The sequence below is a fragment of the Hippopotamus amphibius genome, chromosome 9 (assembly GCF_030028045.1).
Source record: "Hippopotamus amphibius kiboko isolate mHipAmp2 chromosome 9, mHipAmp2.hap2, whole genome shotgun sequence".
Classification (NCBI taxonomy): Eukaryota; Metazoa; Chordata; class Mammalia; order Artiodactyla; family Hippopotamidae; genus Hippopotamus; species Hippopotamus amphibius.
The window spans coordinates 1122346-1140695 of NC_080194.1; the positions used below are offsets into that span (position 1 = coordinate 1122346).

At 62.7% G+C, this 18350-nt stretch overlaps 1 protein-coding gene across 1 annotated transcript; it reads left to right on the forward strand.

Moving 5' to 3' along the window:
- Positions 1–948: 948 nt before the first annotated feature.
- Positions 949–18136, forward strand: MYBPC3 (myosin binding protein C3). Its single transcript, XM_057695878.1, has 34 exons — positions 949–1005; positions 2154–2420; positions 2982–3095; positions 3175–3267; positions 3356–3504; positions 4373–4490; positions 4995–5043; positions 5294–5323; positions 5499–5552; positions 6811–6831; positions 7077–7240; positions 7661–7793; positions 8006–8008; positions 8127–8251; positions 8328–8433; positions 8530–8696; positions 9050–9215; positions 10126–10232; positions 10318–10347; positions 11270–11409; positions 11658–11738; positions 12423–12582; positions 12874–12978; positions 13067–13255; positions 14331–14465; positions 14670–14837; positions 15583–15671; positions 15799–15994; positions 16223–16362; positions 16556–16715; positions 16816–16952; positions 17247–17433; positions 17670–17707; positions 17857–18136. Exons 1-33 carry the CDS (start codon positions 981–983, stop codon positions 17678–17680), a joined length of 3819 nt encoding a protein of 1272 aa, XP_057551861.1. The 5' UTR covers positions 949–980; the 3' UTR covers positions 17681–17707; positions 17857–18136.
- Positions 18137–18350: the final 214 nt, after the last annotated feature.

The following is an 18350-nucleotide window of genomic DNA, read 5'->3' on the forward strand; positions in this document are numbered from 1 at the left end:
GGTGACCAGGGAGACCTGTAACCTTCTTGCTTCCAACAGTAGCAAGAAAAGGTGGCCAACAGCCTGAGCGTGAGGGAACTTTCCTCAGCACCCCGCAGAACTCGGAGAGTCCAGATTCTGGGGCCATTCGTGTTGGGGCAGACACCCCCACACAGCTCCTCACCCCGAGGGTTCGGGCTGGGGAAGCCCAACCACGACCCCCGCTACGTGGATCTCTGAGCCCTGAAAGAGGGAAAGTGGCGCCCAGTCCCTTTGTAAAGAAGGCCCAGGACCATGAGATGCAGTTTAAACATGGTTAAAATGGCAGAAGAGGATGGATCTCAGTGTTGAAAGGGATGGTAAGTTTTGACCACGTGGACAGTCCTTGTGTGTAGAATTCCTCCCTCCTGACTGTGGGGAAACAAATGACCTTCCCTGATATTGGGTTTTACTTACAGAAGGTCACGTGTAATTTGCCCCTCTCCGTGTAGCAACTGATGTTCCTGATGCGACCCAGGAGGGGGGTGTCGAGGCAGTCACAGAGGGCAGAGGTCACAGAGGAACACGGACGGGGGAAGCCAGGACTCTGGGCAGCGCAGCCAGGGTCTGTGCACGCAACCACCGCCCCGCAAGGGTGTGCCTGACCCATCAGGCGCAGGGCTATGGGTCCCACGCGTTTCCGCCGCACAGTGTGCCTGGCAGAAGGACACACAGACAGGACTTGGGGTGCCCCTGAGGTTCGCTGAGGGTTGAGGGCCAGAAGCTATCTATGTGGCAGGCGGGGGAGGGGACAGGGCCAGCCACGCATGACGGGGCCCACGTTCTCCTGGAGAGCCCTGGATCTCTGGAACTTGCCTATATTTGGCAGGTGGCTGGGCAGGGTGCAGATAAGGAGGGCCTGGGGAGGGGGTGGCCCCTTATATAGTAGGGGGACGGATTCCTGCTCTGATTCTCTTCGGGTGGCCCGCGCCTGCTCGGTTCCTGGTGCGACCTCTCTCAAGATGCCTGAGCCTGGGAAGAAACCAGGTAGTGCCAGGCCTGGGGCTGGGGCTGAGTGTGGGGCAGGGGGGGCTGGAGGCGTCTGCCGCTGGGGGGCTAGGCCTAGGAGCGCGTTCCTGAGGGGTCGCTGAGGACGAGGCCTCTCGCCCCAGCACAGGGGCACGTCCTCCTGGGTCCTTGTTTGATTCGCAGTTTCTCCTTCTCATCCTTCCGATGAGAGTGAGGGTAAACCAGGGGCAGGGGTCCAGAGAGGGAGAGAGCCGAGGCAGGAAGCCCGCAGGGCCGTCACCGCGCTCTCCGGGCCCCGGGGGACCCCTTCCCGGCCTGCATCCCCGTCTCCTGCAGCAAGGTTAGGCCTGGGCTTGCCTTTTGGGAAAAGGCTGCTGCGGGAGGGACCCCAGGATTACTCCAGACTCGAGCCAGGCTCCCTGGACGCTCTTGGACAAGTCCCTCCCCTCTCTGAATCTTAGTGTCCCCATCTGTACAAAGAGAGGTTAGGTTGGTTCCTTCCAGCTCAGATTCTCTGCTTTACAAGCCTGCGCCCTTGTGGTCCCCACAGCAGTCAAGACCCCCACACTGAGGTAATGCAGCCCCTCTGCCCTGCGAGAGGGTGGTCAAGAGGCCCCCGATCGCCAGCCAAGGGCAGAGAAAGTCAGCGCCCAGAGTCCCCGTCCTGGCCCGTGCCCTTCCCAAGGCTGTGCAGGTCAGGGCCCGGCGCCCCAGCCCCAGCCCCTCCCAGGCCGGCCTTATCTCGGTTGCTGACTCTCAGCCTGAAGCCCTCAGAGGACAGATTTAGCCACGTCCAAGGAGGCAGAGTACTGGCCGCTTGCCAAGGGCCCCCGTGGGTGGGGGGTGGGGGTGGGGGATGGGCTTCCACAGGCCGGGAGGGTGTGGTGTTCAGGGACACACCTAGCAAAGCTCTGGTGCGGAGGCTGGACCACAGGTCTGGCTCTCCCACCTGCCGGCTGCGCGATCTTGGGTGAGTCCCTTAGCCGCTCCGAGCCTCGGAGTCCTCACGTGAGAAGCGGGCACAGGGACGGCACGTACCTCACCGAGCCGTGCGGACGTTAAAGGAGGCGCTGCAGTCACACGCTCATCCGCCTGTTTAAGGAGAGGGGCGCGGGGCGGGGCCGTGGGCAAGCCCGGGGCCCCTGCAGACGCCGGTCGCCCGTCAGTCTCTGCCTTCAGCAAGAAGCCACGGTCGGCGGAGGTGGCCGCTGGCAGACCTGCCGTGTTCGAGGCTGAGACAGAGCGGGCAGGAGTGAAGGTGCGCTGGCAGCGGGGAGGCAGTGACATCAGCGCCAACGATAAATACGGCCTGGCAGCCGAGGGCACGCGGCACACGCTGACAGTGCGGGACGTGGGCCCTGCCGACCAGGGGTCCTATGCGGTCATCGCCGGTTCCTCCAAGGTCAAGTTTGACCTCAAGGTCTTAGAAGCAGGTAAGAGCCCGGGCACCAAGTTTGAGCCTCTGGGGCCAGGGGCCCCATCCCCTCTCCCTCGATCAGCGTGCAGGAAATGTGTTCTCACTTTCTTGCCTTTGCTTTGGCTGTGCTCTCTCAGCCAGCGACGGCCTTTTCCCGTTTTCTGTAGCAAGACCTTTCTGGGTGTCCCCATGTGACTCCCTGGCCTGTCTCAGCCGTTGTGGAGGTGGGGGAAGTTCAGAGATGAATGAGACGTAACACTGCCCTCCCACGGGGTACCCACACACAGATGGGAACTCGGTGGGCTGTGTGCGAGCAGGGAAGCCCCGCAAGCTTGCGGGCGTGGAGGGAGCCCCAGCCCCGCCTGGGAAACGGAACCAAGACCAGAACCCCGGGGCAGGAGAGGAGGGATGTCCAGGCTGAGCCCTGGAATACGGGCACAGACAGCTGGCGCGCGTGAGAAGGAGAGGAGATGCAGGCCGCGTGAACCTGCGTGCGCACCGCAAAGGCGGGAAGCACCGGGGAGGGGGGGTCTCCGGTGAGAAGCTGCTCCACGCGCCCCCGCCCGATCCCCTCCAGGGAAGGCAGAGCCTGTGCCAGGCCCTGCTCCCACACCTGCCGAGGCTCCTGGAGCCCCCGGAGAAGCCCTGGCCTCGGCCACCGAGGCGGAAGGAGGATCCCCACGTCCCGACGGTGAGAGGGACGGGGCGGGGTGGCCGGCTCGGTGGGCGGGGGGTGTCCCCGGGCAGGTCTCAGAGGCCTCTGCCCACAGGGTCAAGCGCAGCAGCTCCCGACGGCCCCAGGGCCCCTGACGACCCCATCGGCCTCTTTGTGGTGAGGCCGCAGGACGGTGAGGTGACCGCAGGTGCGTGCTGGGCTGCTGCATCCGGGCTGAGGTGGGGAGGAAGGCAGCAGGGCCTCCCCCAAGCCCAGGGTGCCCCCCTCTCCCGCAGGTGGCAGCATCACCTTCTCAGCCCGTGTGGCCGGGGCCAGCCTCTTGAATCCACCTGTAGTCAAGTGGTTCAAGGGCAAGTGGGTGGACCTGAGCAGCAAGGTGGGCCAGCACCTGCAGCTGCACGACAGCTACGAGCGGACCAGCAAGGTGGGGCCTGCGGGGCGGAAAGGGGACGGGCAGGGCCCCGGCAAGGCACGGGGGGCGCCGCCAGACTTCGGGCACAGAGGCGGTGCGAAGAGGGGTCACAGGGAGCTGGTTGGAGGCCAGGGGCACATGGGGGGCACGAGGAGGCTCCGAGGGGGGTTGTGGGGAGGCACGGGGGCTCTCAGGGCACGGTCGTCTCACGGGGGCATAATAAAGCCTGGGGTGTGGAGGCCCCAGGTGGGTAGGCATCAGAGCTCAGAGGGCCCTCGATGACCGACCGCAACAAGACTTCCCTACACAGAGGAGGAAACGAAAGCTTGAGAGCTCCTTGTTGCTGGTCCCAGGTCACTGTGACCAGGCCTAGAACCTGCGCGTTGACTCCCAGCCTCTGCCCCTCCCACCCCTTCCACAGTCCTGGCCCAGGCAAGGGGGCTTCTGGCAGGGCAGGGTAGGTATGTACAGTTGTGTGGGCTGCGCACGGAACAGAAGGGCCTCTTTTTTTTTTTTGGCCACACCACGTGGCTTGCAGGATCTTAGTTCCCCAACCAGGGATCAAACCTGTGCCCACTGCACTGACAGCATGGAGCCCTAGCCACTGGCCTGCCAGGGAACTCCCGAAAGTGCCTCATCTTAAGTGATGCCGTTTGCCTTGTAGTCACCTTGATTTATACCCTACACCGCCCTGTGCCGGGAGATGGCAGTCAGCGTGTCTGGAGAAGGGGCCCCTTCTTCTACTTATACAAAACTGTATGGATTAATTTAAGCCCTGAGGGGTGAGAAGGCTGGCGGCCCTTAGCCACCCACAGTCTCCTCTAGGGGTGAAGGGCCGCGTCTCCTGGCCTCCGTCTCCCCTGACACCTCACCTTCACAGATCTTCTTGTTTGAGCTGCACATCACAGATGCCCAGACCACCTTTGCGGGTGGCTACCGCTGTGAGGTGTCCACCAAGGACAAATTTGACAGCTGCAACTTCAACCTCACCGTCCACGGTGCGGGGCCCTCTGGCATCCGTTCTGGGTTCAGGCTCCCCATGGGTCCTACCCCCTCACCTGCCTCCATTTCCGAGCACCAAGGAGCAGGCTGAGCCCCGGCCATGCGACTGCTGACCACGTGCCCACGGCTGGTCACACAGAAATGGGAAAGAAACCCATCGAGGCTTCCAGGGTTGGGGTGGGGCTTGAGCCCAGATCTCCCCTGGGGTCTTAGTTATCTTGGTGTTTGGGATCCTGGCACAGGTGACAGGTGAAGGTTGAGTTGAGAGATGGGCTGGAGATGAACCACCTCAAAGGTATGGGGACCATAAACTGCCTCGTGTCCCTGGTACCTCGACTTTGGCTGGGAAAGGCTCAGAAGATGGGGTCCTGGGGCAGACGCCCGCTGTCAAGGGGTCACGGGTGGGCAGGTCTGAGACTCCAGGAGATCCCAGGGCAGGGCTTCTGGGACGGCCCCCTTTGAAGCCTCCTCCCCTGACTCATCCCTTTCTCTGAACCCAGAGGCCATCGGCCCCGGGGACGTGGACCTCCGATCAGCCTTCCGCCGCACGTGAGTGGCCATCTCTCCTCAGGGCCTGGGGGGGCCGGTGCTGGGGTCTGAGGCCCCTCAGGGTCAGGGCCAGGGTGACGAGAGGGGCCGGGGCTGGGGTGTGACGTGGGGGGTTCAGGACCAGGGGTGATGTGGGGGGTGTTATGGGGGTCAGGGCTTGGGGTGAGGTGGAGGGCCAGGCTGAAGGGGATGGGGTTGGAGGAGAGGAAGCTCCCCTGGGCAGGTGAGGCACCGAATCTAACCCCCACAGGAGCCTGGCTGGAGGTGGTCGGCGGACCAGGTACCCCTTCCTACCCACTTGTACCTTCCTACCCAGGGGTCTGAGACGGGCGGGGAGCACCCACTCAGCCAGTGTCCCTCCCTCTCACATCCATCTCCCCGCCACGACCCCACCCCTGCTCCCAAAGCCCTTCTAGTCGTCTCGACTGTGGCCTTATGGGGGGTCTTCTCCATAGTGACAGCCACGAGGATGCTGGGACTCTGGACTTCAGCTCGCTGCTGCGGAAGAGGTGAGCCCCTGGGCAGCAGCTCCCAGAGCAGGTGGTGAGGCCCAGTTTCAAATTCTGGCAGTGTGGTTTTCCAGCTGTGTGGCCCTGAGCAGGTCACTGCACCTCTCTGAGCTGGTCTCCTTGTCTGTCGAATGGGACAATGCAGGTGTTGGGAAGAGTCAGAGAGCTCAGCAGAAGTTACGTCCTGTGAACTAACCTCCTCACACCGGCCCCATGACCATCCTACACTTGAGTCTGCAATAGCTTATCTCAACAGGTTCTGGGGACCCAGAAGCTGGGAGAAGGCTCTGAGCCTCAGGAACTGCCCACCCAGCCCAGTGCAATGGACTTGTGTCCTCGGGGTCCTGTCCCTCCCTATCCTGGACCCTGCATTAGGGCCGATGCTGCTGCAGCCTAGAAAACGAGCATCCGGGTCAAGTGCTTTGGGGGCAGCAGGGCGCTGGCAGGACACTGTAGCCGTCCCCAACAGGGCAGATGACAGATGACAGGGCTGGGGACCAGGCTGACCTGGGTGAGGATCTCCACTGACTGGGGAGCGTCTCTGAGCCTCAGGTTCCCCTGAGACCCACCTGCCAGAGCTCAGGAGGAATAAACCAGGCCACGTGCGCCCTGTAAACGGAGGGGTGTGAGTGCAGGGAAGATCCTGGTGGTGAGGGCCCACGGGCCTCGGTCCACGGAGGGATCACCCGTTCCTTCGTTACCAAGTCCAAGCCCGTACTGCTGGCCAGCAAATCGGGAGACAAGGTGTTGGGGCAAGGAACAGCGACTTTATCCTGGATGCCAGCAAACCGAGAGGATGCGGGACTCATGTCCCAAAGACCCATCTTACTCAAGTTAGAACTCAGGCTTCTTTTCTACTAAAAGGGTAGGGGGTGTGGCTGGCTATTGCAGACTTCTTGGTGGAATCCTTTGTTCTCGCAGCTGTCCACGTAGGTCTGGCCACAATGTTCCTATAAACCTCCAACAAGACAACTGTTATTTTCTATTGCATAATTTTTTTTTTTATCACGATACAAATGAAAAGTGTTATGCACCTTTAAGAGTCAAGCCTGGGAGGCAACGCCTTGAGAACGGGCGCTCTGTATGGTTCGCAGATAGTTCAGGCAACATTCGTCTACAAAGGTGCAGGGTCCCCACGCCCGGGCACAGGCAGCAGAGCCCAAGGGTGAGCGCCAAAGGAACAAATGCACATGCAGTGAGGTCTGGTCTCCCGTGTTACCCCTCTAACGTGTGCACTGCTTTTCTCTCCCACCCGGAGCAGCAGCTTCCGGACCCCGCGGTGAGTGCCCCGTGAAGCCCCGCAGCTGTCACCCCTGCTTCAGCCGGGAGCACCCCGTCCCAGCCGCCCATACGGAAGCCTTAAGCCCCCCTGGCCCCCAGAGCTGGCCCGGGGACCCGGTCCCGCTCAAGCCGCCGCGCCGCCGGGGAAGGGGCAGAGGCGGCCTCGGCGCGGGAGGGCGCGGGAGGGCGGGGGAGGGCGGGGGGCCCGCCCCGAGGCCTTGCCCCGTGGACCGTGGGACACAGGGACGCGAAGCTGGAGGCGCCGGCGGAGGAGGACGTGTGGGAGATCCTGCGGCGCGCGCCGCCGTCCGAGTACGAGCGCATCGCCTTCCAGCACGGCATCACCGACCTGCGCGGGATGCTCAAGAGGCTCAAGGGCCTGAAGCGCGACGAGAGGAAGAGCACGGGTGAGCCTCGCGCGCGGGGGCCGGAGCGGGCCCGGCCGGCCCTGCGCCCTGGGGCCCGCATCCCCCGGGCCGCCCGGGGGCCCCCGCGCGGGACGAGGCGGGCCTGGGGCGCGGGCGGGGGGCCCGGGGCGCCGCGTGGGGCAGCAGGGGCGCGGCGCGGGGGCCGGGGACGCCCGCCTGCCCCGCCGCCCGCTCTCCTGCCGAGCCCCTGTCTTCCTGGAAGCCCCGCGTCCCATCCGCCCGCTGCGCAGGGGGAGGGGACCCCGAGGAGGGCAGGAAGACGCAGACAGAGGGACGGGGAGGGGACGGACGGGGGTAGAGAGACAGAGGCGCCGGGAGGGGCGTGGCAGGCAGGACCCCGCCCTGGCCGCCCGGGCCAGCCCCGCGGGGACGGGGCGCTGAGGGCTGGGGCGCGCTCAGCCTTCCAGAAGAAGCTGCAGCCGGCCTACCAGGTGAGCAAGGGCCACAAGATCCGGCTGGCGGTGGAGCTGGCTGACCCCGACGCCGAGGTCAAGTGGCTTAAGAACGGGCAGGAGATCCAGATGAGCGGCAGGTGCGGGCGGGCGGGCGCGGGGGGAGCAGGGCCCTCGGGGCGCGAACGGGCGGCTCCCGCCTCTCCCCCGCCCGTGCCGCCTCCTGCGTTTCTCTCTGCCTCTGGCTCTGACTCCCCCTCTTTCTCTTTCTTCCCGGCTCGGCTCCCTGCTCACCTTCTCTGGGTCTGGCTCCTCCTGTCGGGACGCCCCAACGGCCCCTTCTGCTCCGCAGCAAGTAAGGGTCCTGGGAGGCTTGGGGTGGGAGCGCGGGGGTCCCGACGGCTGGTGCAGGGGGCACCGGGGCCCAGGGGGCGAGTCCATGGCTCTCCTGCCCCCACCCCGGCCCCGCCCAGGTACATCTTCGAGTCCATCGGCGCCAAGCGCACGCTGACCGTCAGCCAGTGCTCGCTGGCGGACGACGCGGCCTACCAGTGCGTGGTGGGCGCTGAGAAGTGCAGCACCGAGCTCTTTGTCAAAGGTGGGCCCGGGAGCCGGAGACGCTGAGGGGAGGGGCCCCGGAGCGGCCCATCCATCCCGCCCTCCCCGCTTCCCAGAGCCCCCCGTGCTGATCACGCGGCCCCTGGAGGACCAGCTGGTCATGGTGGGACAGCGCGTGGAGTTTGAGTGCGAAGTGTCTGAGGAGGGGGCGCAGGTCAAATGGTGAGCGCCAGAGGCAAGCGGGCTCGGGGCCGGGGCCGGGGGCCTGGGGGCACCCCCCGAGGAGGACCTGGCGCCCGCTGTCCACCCTCCGGCCAGGCTGAAAGATGGGGCGGAACTGACGCGGGAGGAGACCTTCAAGTACCGGTTCAAGAAGGACGGCCAAAGACACCACCTGATCATCAACGAGGCGACGCTGGAGGACGCGGGGCACTACGCGCTGCGCACCAGTGGCGGGCAGGCTCTGGCCGAGCTCATCGTGCAGGGTGAGGCCTGGCGAGGCCCCCCGGCCACGCGCGGGAAGCGGGCAGACCCGGGATCGAGGCCTGCGTGGTCTTGGACGAGTCCCTGGACACCCCAGGCCTCACGTCTCTCATCCATAACGTGGGGATGCTGATGTGACCCCCGGGAGGGCAGGGGCGGTTCGGAGGGGCCTGGGTGGTGTCGCCCACCTGGCACACCTGAGGGTCCTTGTGCGCCGGGCGCCATCTCAGGCTCACGTGCGCTGCACTCACACAAGCTCGCGTGTGTCTTCACAAGCCCGAGGGATCTCTGCAGGGGGTCACACCCGCGCCCACACACCCCCTCCCCGGCTCACGGGCTCTGCCCTGCCCCCCAGAGAAGAAGCTGGAGGTGTACCAGAGCATCGCGGACTTGACGGTGGGCTCGAAGGACCAGGCGGTGTTCAAGTGTGAGGTGTCGGACGAGAACGTGCGGGGCGTGTGGCTGAAGAACGGGAAGGAGCTGGTGCCTGACAGCCGCATAAAGGTGTCCCACATCGGGCGGTGAGTGTGCGGGGTGGCCCAGAGACAGACACAGGGAGAGAGACAAACAGAGACTGAGCGACAGAGAGATAGAGGGAGAGACAGACACGTAGAGAAACAGACACACAGAGAGACACAGAGACTGAGATACAGAGAGAGACAGAAAAAGAGATGGAAGACAGATGGACGGAGATAAACAGAAAGACAGACACTTAGAGACAGGACTGAGACTGAACTAGAGACAAAGACTGAGATTGAGAGACAAAGGGAGAAAGACAGGGACAGAAAGAGACAAATACAAGATCAGGACAGAGACACATACAAAGGAAAAGAGGTATTCAGAGAGACAGACAGAAGTACGGAGAGGCAGAAGCATCAGAGGTGGAAAGTCCATTAGAGACAGAGAAGGAGGGAGACAGAGACAAAGATAAAGCAGTGAAAGAGACAGGCAGGGAGCCCCCCAGTCCCCTCCCCCAACTCATGACCAGGGCAGGGCAGGAGGCCACAGGGGATGGCTCTGGCCAGGGGCCCTCACGCTCTCCCACTCTCCCATCCAAGTACTAACCAGGCCCGACCCTGCTTAGCTTCCGAGATCAGACGAGATCGGGCGCGTTCAGGGTGGTATGGCCGTAGACTCTCCCACTCTCTTACTCACGCCCTGGGCATCTTGGCCGGCCCGTGCTAAGCCCAAGGTCACAGAGGTTAATGAGGCCAGCCCCTGCCCAGTCTCCTAGGGCCCAGCCAAGGGGCCACTGCCTACCTCTGAAAGCATGCAAGAGAGCTGAAAAATTCAAAAATAGAGAAAGAGAGCAACTTAGAGCACCACTGAGCTAGGACAGGGTGCCAGCCCCCCGGAGCCCTGGCTGGGGTGTCCGGTGAAGCCAGGGGTGCACGGCCCAGCAGGGTCCCTTGAGCCACCTCTGCCCTGCAGGGTCCACAAACTGACCATTGACGAAGTCACACCCGCAGACGAGGCGGACTACAGCTTTGTGCCAGAAGGGTTTGCCTGTAACCTGTCTGCCAAGCTCCACTTCATGGGTGAGCGGGTGCTGAGGGGGTTGGGGGCCCCTGCCGCCGGACCCTGCCTTCACCTGGGTGCCACCTGCTCTTCCATCTCTTGCAGAGGTCAAGATTGACTTCGTGCCTCGGCAGGGTGAGTCTCGGGCCCCTGTGTGCTGCCTCCCACACCCTGCCCGTGTCTCCCCCCCACTCACAGACAGAGGGAAGCAAGGAACCAGGAGTGGGGACCCTGAGGCCCAGCCCCAGCTCTGCCACTCACAGCCACCGGGCAGTTACAGTCTCTCTGAGCCTCAGTTTCCCCGCCTCTAAAATGGGGATCCTGAAGTGGGTCCCCTGTGGGATGGTAGGAGCAGTGATCTGAGATGGTGTGTGGGAGCTTCAAATGACATCACAGATGTGAGATTTTATTATTAAATCTTCCCTGCGTTTTAGAAGTACCTCTCCTGCTTTTAGGTTAAACTGTCATCAGGCATTTTAGGATCCTAGCTTCGGAATAGTCCAGGCTGAGGCACGCTTGGTCAGGGCTTTCCAAACAGGGTTCACTTACTGTGGTATTCCATTTTACAAAAGTTTCCTGGTGAAATAAGTTTGGGAAACACTGAACATCTTTTCTACCTCGTGTTGATTCAGAACGTGCGTTAGCTCGTCAAAGGCTCTAAAAAATTCTGCTTAACTTCCTTTAACCTAGGGTTGCCTAATTACTTGTCCATGGAAATTTTTTTTCTAAAAAGACATTGCTGTTCCCCCAAACACAGCTTGAGAAATGTTCCACCAGGTGACCTGACGTTATGAACCTCCCTGGGAACTTCCTGGGGAGGTGGGGATGTCTGAGACCTAGACGGGGTGGTAGTTACACAGGGTGTGTACCTCTGTCAAAACGCAGCAGGCTGTATGCTCACGTCTTGGCATTTTATTGTGTGCAAACTATACTTCAATAAAGTAAATTTAAAAACCACCGCCACCACCACCAGGGGCATATGCTCCTTCTAGCTTTCCCCTCTTTCACAGGCCTTGGGCCCCTTCCTCTTTCTCTGACCTGTGCCGTCTCCCGCCAGAACCTCCCAAGATCCACCTGGACTGCCCAGGCCGCGTGCCGGATACCATCGTGGTAGTGGCTGGGAACAAGCTGCGCCTGGACGTCCCCATCTCCGGGGACCCTGCTCCCACTGTGATTTGGCAGAAGAGCATCACAAAGGTACTGTGGCTCCCCCCCCCGCCACGTTCCCATCTGTAAAATGGGTGCAGGGGACTAGTGTGCTGGGACCTGCTCCCCAGCGCACCTGTACCAGCCCTGGCCGCTGCCGAGCAGCACAGAGGCTCAGCTGGCTGAGAGACCGGGGAGGTGGGCAAAGGAGACGTGGGGCGGGGGCTGCTTGGCAGGGGTTCCATCCCCACTTCCCCCTCACTCCTTCCTTCCTTCCTTCCTTCCTGCTCTGTTCCCAGGGGAATAAGGTCCCAGCAGGGCCAGCCCCCGATGCATCAGGGGATTCAGGCGCCAGTGATGAGTGGGTGTTTGACAAGAAGGTGAGTGAGGCGGAAGGTGGCTCATTTGCCCTCAGTCATTTTCTGCCCACGTGGTATTCACCCTCAGGTGAGGTCTCTGTGAAGGTGCCACCTCTGGCCGGTTCTCCTGCCCCAGGTGCGGTCTCCATGGGGCTCTCACGCCCCAGACACATGTTCACACCCTTGACATCGCCAGGAAGTCCTCCTGACTGGGGGTGGGGCCCCCTGGCTCTTCTCTTCCTGAGCTGACCTTGACTTTGTGCTTCCTCCCATCTAAGGGGTGGGTTCCCTGGCACTTTTCAGGAGGAGCAGCTGCAGGGGCCCCTCTCCTCCTCCACGCACTGCTGACTCCTCTGCCCAGCGGAGGTCCTTCAGGGTCCTCACAGTAGCTCTGGGAGGTCATGTTATTCCCATTTGGCAGAGAGGGAAACTGAGGCATGGAGAGGACAGGTGGTTGCCTAAAGTTCCATGACAGAACTAGAGCTAGAACCTGTGGTCCTTGCCTGGTGTCCTGCTCGGGGCAGGTGGTAAGGAAAGGGATTGGATTAGGTGCTCACTTGGGTGCGGTTTCCACTCAGGCTGTCTCCCCAGTGGACCCGGCGCTGAGCTCCGTTCCCATCTCGGGGCTGTGGGCCGTCGCAGAGGCCGCGGAAGCCCCTGAGGCCTGACTTGCGTCCTTCCCCCCAACTCCTCCTCCCCCACCAGCTGCTGTGTGAGACCGAGGGCCGGGTCCGAGTGGAAACCACCAAGGACCGCAGCATCTTCACTGTCGAGGGGGCAGAGAAGGAAGACGAGGGCGTCTACATCGTCACAGTGAAGAACCCGGTGGGCGAGGACCAGGTCAACCTCACAGTCAAGGTCATCGGTGAGGCAGGGGTCCAGGCGGGGAAGCCAGAGGAGCAACCAGGGAGGACCCAGGCATTCGCTCATTTAGGCTCTAAACAAACATTGCGGGCCACACTCTCGGATCCCCAGAGAGGGCTGGGACGAGGACGGGTGACTGTGGGCCGTGGGGAGCCGCGCTCAGAACTGCATTCTGGGAAGCTGGCTTTAGGCCCTGGGGGCAGTGGGGGGGGGGTCTGCTGGTTAGGGTGGGGAGAGGATGGGCGGCACTGGCCCTGGCCAGGCGGGGCTGATGCGCGTCCACTCCCCCCAGATGTGCCGGATGCGCCGGCAGCCCCCAGGATCGGCAACGTGGGCGAGGACTCCTGCACGGTGCAGTGGGACCCCCCTGCCTACGACGGCGGGCAGCCAGTCCTAGGTGAGCCGGGGGCGCCGGGGACAGAGCCCAGGCCAGGGGCCGCGGGGTGCCTGCGCCGCGGACCAGAGCCCCCGCCTCCCCCGGCCAGGCTACATCCTGGAGCGCAAGAAGAAGAAGAGCTACCGCTGGATGCGGCTGAACTTCGACCTGCTGCGGGAGCTGAGCCTGGAGGCGCGGCGCATGATCGAGGGCGTGGTCTACGAGATGCGGGTCTACGCCGTCAACGCGGTGGGCATGTCCAGGCCCAGCCCCGCCTCGCAGCCCTTCATGCCCGTCGGTGAGCCTGCCCCGCCCCCGTGCCGTCCGTTCGGGGCCCCAGGAGCAGCAGGTGCCGTGTGGGTGGCGTTCACGCCCGTGGTCTCCTTTAACCGCCTTCATTTCACAGGTGAAGGAAGGGAGGCTTGGGGAACTTAAATGACTTGCCGCAGGTCACCCGCTGGCAGGGGTGGAGCTGAGACGCACGCCTCTTCAGCCTCACTTTCCATGTCTATAAAATGGGGATAATGACGATATGTACTTCATAGAGCTGTTAGGACGAGATGAGTCCTTGCAGGTGGAGCATCCGGCACACAGCAGGTGCTCACTAAGTCTTCACGGGTCCCTGTTCCCCACTACCTTCGGCCAGAGTTTGTGAACCAGGGAACACGGTGAGGGCAGCGAGGTCCCTCAGAAAGGGCCCTAGACCAGGAATCGCAGACGGGGTTTGCAGAGCCAGCTCCTTCATCCCCAGGAGGGATGTCTGGAGTCATTGTCTCCCCCTGTGCCTCAGTTTCTGCATCTGTATAATGGGGTTTGAGAAGGTAGCACAGACACTGAGGGTGTGGCACTCTTGAGGACACTTGTCCCTGTCGGGATGTGTGAGGCTGGTGGGGGAGGAAGGTGGCTGTGTATGGTGGGGCAGGGGCAGGGCACGGTTTGGTGAGATGGCAGGAAGAGGGTGCCTCTGGGGAGAAGAAGGGGCCGGGCTTTTCTTTAGGGACTGACTTCCAGTTTTCTCAGCTCCTAGTCAACTCAATCATACAATGCCAGGAAATTTCCATGTTTTAGGCTAGTTTTCCTTAAATTACATTTATAGCATTTCCTACACCATTTGACAGAAGTGGCTCTTTCTATGTTGGTGGTGTTTTGGGTGTCTTTTCCTTTATAGATCTCTCTCCTGTAATTGCTGGTGCTGTGTGGGGGGTGTTTGTTTTTAAGCCTATCTAGAGACATGTCTTTTAATGGAGCTGAAATATTTCTCACAGTGTTTGAAAGCCAGTCAAAGGGGGAGGATTTCCCTAGATCACAGTCCTTCAGCCTCCCTGGCTGGTGCAGACGCGCTCAGACCCCTCCCTGGCCTCCCCTCTGCCCAGGACCCCCCAGCGAGCCCACCCACCTGGCGGTGGAAGATGTCTCCGACACCACCGTCTCCCTCAAGTGGAGGCCCCCGGAGCGCGTGGGAGCTGGAGGCCTGGACGGCTACAGCGTGGAGTACTGCCGGGAGGGTTGTGAGTGCTCTGGCCCAGCCCTGGGCCCTCTGCCCCCCAGCACCCTTCTCTGAACTGCCTTCCAGGCCAGGCCAGGCCAGGCCAGGCCCCTGTCACCATGCTGGGCCCCTAACTGCAGCAAAGTCCCCAGTCAGCCACCAAGGCGTGGGCGGCAGGATGTGGACGATGCCTGTGGCCTTGCCTCATCCCCACCCCTGCCCCCAGGCTCGGAGTGGGTGGCTGCCCTGCAGGGGCTGATGGAGGGCACGTCGTTGCTGGTGAAGGACCTGCCCACGGGGGCCCGGCTGCTCTTCCGCGTGCGGGCGCACAACGTGGCGGGGCCTGGAGCCCCTGTCACCACCAAGGAGCCTGTGACGGTGCAGGAGATTCTGCGTGAGTGCCCCTCATGCAGGGATGAGACCTGCCACTGGCATCCTGGCCCTTGCGGTCCGTGGAGGTGGGGACAGTCAGGGAGACCCTACTTACAGGGAAGGGATGAACGCCGAGCAGGGATGGGAGGGGTCGGCGCCTACACCCGTGCCCCAGGCCAGACGTGCGGAGAGGGCCTCCCTCTTGGTTTTTCCACGTCAGCTCCTGGTTCTGGACCAGGGAAAATGTAGGTCATTGTACCATCACCTTCGAGCTCTTTTGTGGGTCTCTGAGCTTCAACAGGTAGGTGCTGTCCATGTGCTAAGGCCTGGGCAGTGAGGCTGCTTGGGGTCAGATTGGCCCACGTGGGATCCACTTTCCCTTATTCTGTTGCCAACAAAGACTCAATCATTTAAGGACTGGTTCTCAGAGTGGCAAGAGGCAGCCAACTGGGATGGAAAGAGCGAGGGGCATAGAGTCCAAGAGCCTAGATTACATCCCGCCCTGGGACTGGCTAGCTGTGCAACCTCAAGTAGGTTCCTCACCCGCTCTGATCCCTGCTTGTAGCAGTGCGGAGAGGCTCAGGTGGAAGCAGCAGCTTTGGGAACCTTTGGGGCTGGGGTTGGGGAGCTAAAGGAGAGGAGGGCCAGCAGGCAGCAGGTTTCCTAGCTGTGGCTCTCCAGGCCCTGCCTCCAGAGGAGAGCACTGTGGCCCTCCTCGGGCCTGTGGCCGTGGGAGTCCTCGCCGAGCCCCTCCCCTGTACCCACAGAGCGGCCACGGCTCCAGCTGCCCAGACATCTCCGCCAGACCATCCAGAAGAAGGTCGGGGAGCCCGTGAACCTCCTCATTCCTTTCCAGGTAGGGCTGGCCCCGTTCCCTGTCCCCCAGTGTGTTGTCCATGCCCAGCGGACAGAAGTCTCGGCGAGGCTGGGGCCGTGGCCGGTAGGGAGAGCCAGGCTCGTGCGTGAGCTGCCCGCCCCCACAGGGCAAGCCTCGGCCTCAGGTGTCCTGGACCAAAGACGGACAGCCGCTGGCAGGCGCGGAGGTGAACATCCGCAACAGCCCCACAGACACCATCCTGTTCATCCGGGCCGCGGGCCGCAGCCACTCGGGCACCTACCAGGTGGCGCTGCGCATCGAGAGCATGGAGGACAAGGCCGAGCTGGCCCTGCAGGTCGTTGGTATGTGGCACCGGGGCTTCCCCCTGGGCCCCAGCATCTCAGTCCCTGAGCTGGGCTTCTCGTCTTCCAGGCCTGGGGCCCCTCCTCTGGGACGCCCGGGCCCCTGCAGAAGGCGGCAGGCCGGGTCCTGGCCGGCAGGGGCAAGGGGGCCCTGCAGCCTGGCATCCCCCGCTCATCCTCAGGCAGGGTCAGGAGGTGTGGGGTGCCAGCTGGGCCTGTCTCCTGCAGACAAGCCAAGTCCTCCCCAGGACATCCGGGTCACTGAGGCCTGGGGTTTCAACGTGGCTCTGGAGTGGAAGCCACCCCAAGATGACGGCAACACAGAGCTCTGGGGCTACACGGTCCAGAAAGCTGACAAGAAGACCATGGTGAGCCCAGGGACCCCCCCCACACCCTCCCTGGGTCCAGGCAGACCTGGGCCCCCGCTGCCCCTCCCCGATCCTCAGACTGGCTCCCCCCACAGTGAAGGTGCCGACACCAGGGGTACCCACGAGGAGCCCCTGGCAGGAAGCAGGGCCTGCCCCAGAGACCCCCCCCCCCCCCCCTTTCCTCCACACCCAGGAGTGGTTCACCGTCCTGGAGCATTACCGCCACACCCACTGTGTGGTGTCGGAGCTCATCGTCGGCAACGGCTACTACTTCCGGGTCTTCAGCCATAACGCGGTGGGGCCCAGTGACAGAGCCGCCGCCACCAAGGAGCCCGTCTTCATCCCTAGACCAGGTGCTGGACCTTCATCCCCACCCCCGGGGGTGGGGAGGCTGGGGCAGAGGCCAGCCTGGCTTGGTGTGGCCCTCTCGGGACCACGTCCTGTCACCAGCAGGCATCAGGTATGAGTCACCCACCTACAAGGCCCTGGACTTCTCGGAGGCCCCAAGCTTCACCCGCCCCCTGGTGAACCGTTCCGTCATTGCTGGCTACAACGCTACCCTCTGCTGTGCCGTCCGGGGTAGCCCCCAGGTAGAGAACCTTGGGCCCTGGTCCAGGCCGACCCGGGAGGCGGGGCTCTTGGGCCCCCGCCTCCAGCAGCCCTCTCCCCAGCCCGTCCCCCTGCTCTCTCCACCTCTGGGTGTCAGGGCCCTCCCTGGACAGGCCCTTGGCACTCTTCATGGGCTCCCTGCTCCTCCTCGGCCTCGGGCATCGCTTGGGACTCCAGTGGGAACCCCCGAGTAGAAACACGAACGCCTGCCCTCCCTCGGTTCCTGCCCCGTCTCCTCTCAACCTGAGAGCTTTCTCCCTCCCTCCCACCTACAGCCCAAGATTTCCTGGTTCAAGAATGGTCTGGACCTGGGCAAAGATGCCCGCTTCCGCATGTTCAGCAAGCAGGGCGTGTTGACCCTGGAGATTAGAAAGCCCTGCCCCTTCGACGGGGGCGTCTATGTCTGCAGGGCCACCAACCTGCAAGGTGAGGCACAGTGTCAGTGCCGCCTGGAAGTGCGAGGTAAGGAACCCACTGGGCCTAGGGGGGTGGCAAAGGGTGGGTGCCAGCTGGGACCCTGGGCTTTAGCTCTGCTGGCCTGGCCCAAGCAGCTGCTCTGGCTGAAAGAGTAATGAGGTGTCGGCCTCTGGGCTCTGTTGCCAGAGCTGCTCCCCGAGCCTTCCTGAAGGCCAGGGCGGGGGGCGTGCCGTGCTGTGAGGTCCAGCACATACATGACGTGGCCTTCTCTTCTCACGCAGTGCCTCAGTGACCAGGCTGGCTCCCTGGGGACGGCCAGGTGGGTACTCCACATCACCCTGACACCCAGGGCCCAAGTCAAGGCTGAGCCCTGGCCTTTGGTCCCGGGGCAGCCACCAGGAAACGGGGTGCAGGTGGCTCTTAGCAAGGGTGCAGTCCAGCTCACTCACAAGGGAACCTGTGTCACAGGTGCACCTGGAGCCGACCCACGTGCCCGGAGCCTGGAAGGACGCTGGACAAGCCACCTTCCTGCTGTGGGGTGTGTGTGTGCGCGTGTGCATGCTGGAGCTGGGCTGGGGAGCACCCGCAGGGCAGTGTAGTTACCATGAGCAGGCATGGGGAGGGCTCCACGCAGACTAACCTGTCAGAGCGCCATCTGGAAGCTCTCAGACCCTTGGGGCAAAATGTGTGTGGGCGCGGAAATGATGGTTCTTAGTGTATAAGGGCAATAAAAGATGAGTGCAATCACAGCTGACACGTCTCGTCCCAGGTGCTTGTTTTCACAAAAAAAGCACAGGAAAATTGACGTGATCTTAGAGCAAACGGAAGGCAGGTATTCCTTCTGCGGGATGAATTAAACAAGGACCCTAAATCATAAAACATTAATACTCTGTATTCCCACCTTCAAATACGGGAACTGAGGAGCTGTGATGGAGGAAAGTAGCAGAAGAGCCAGAAACCTC

Coding starts and splice junctions, on each gene's coding strand:
- MYBPC3 (XM_057695878.1), top strand. CDS start 981: ATGCCTGAGCCTGGGAAGAAACCAG. Junction 5,044..5,293: donor CGATCAGCCTTCCGCCGCAC/GTGAGTGGCCAT, acceptor TAACCCCCACAG/GAGCCTGGCTGGAGGTGGTC. Junction 16,953..17,246: donor CCGTCCGGGGTAGCCCCCAG/GTAGAGAACCTT, acceptor TCCCACCTACAG/CCCAAGATTTCCTGGTTCAA.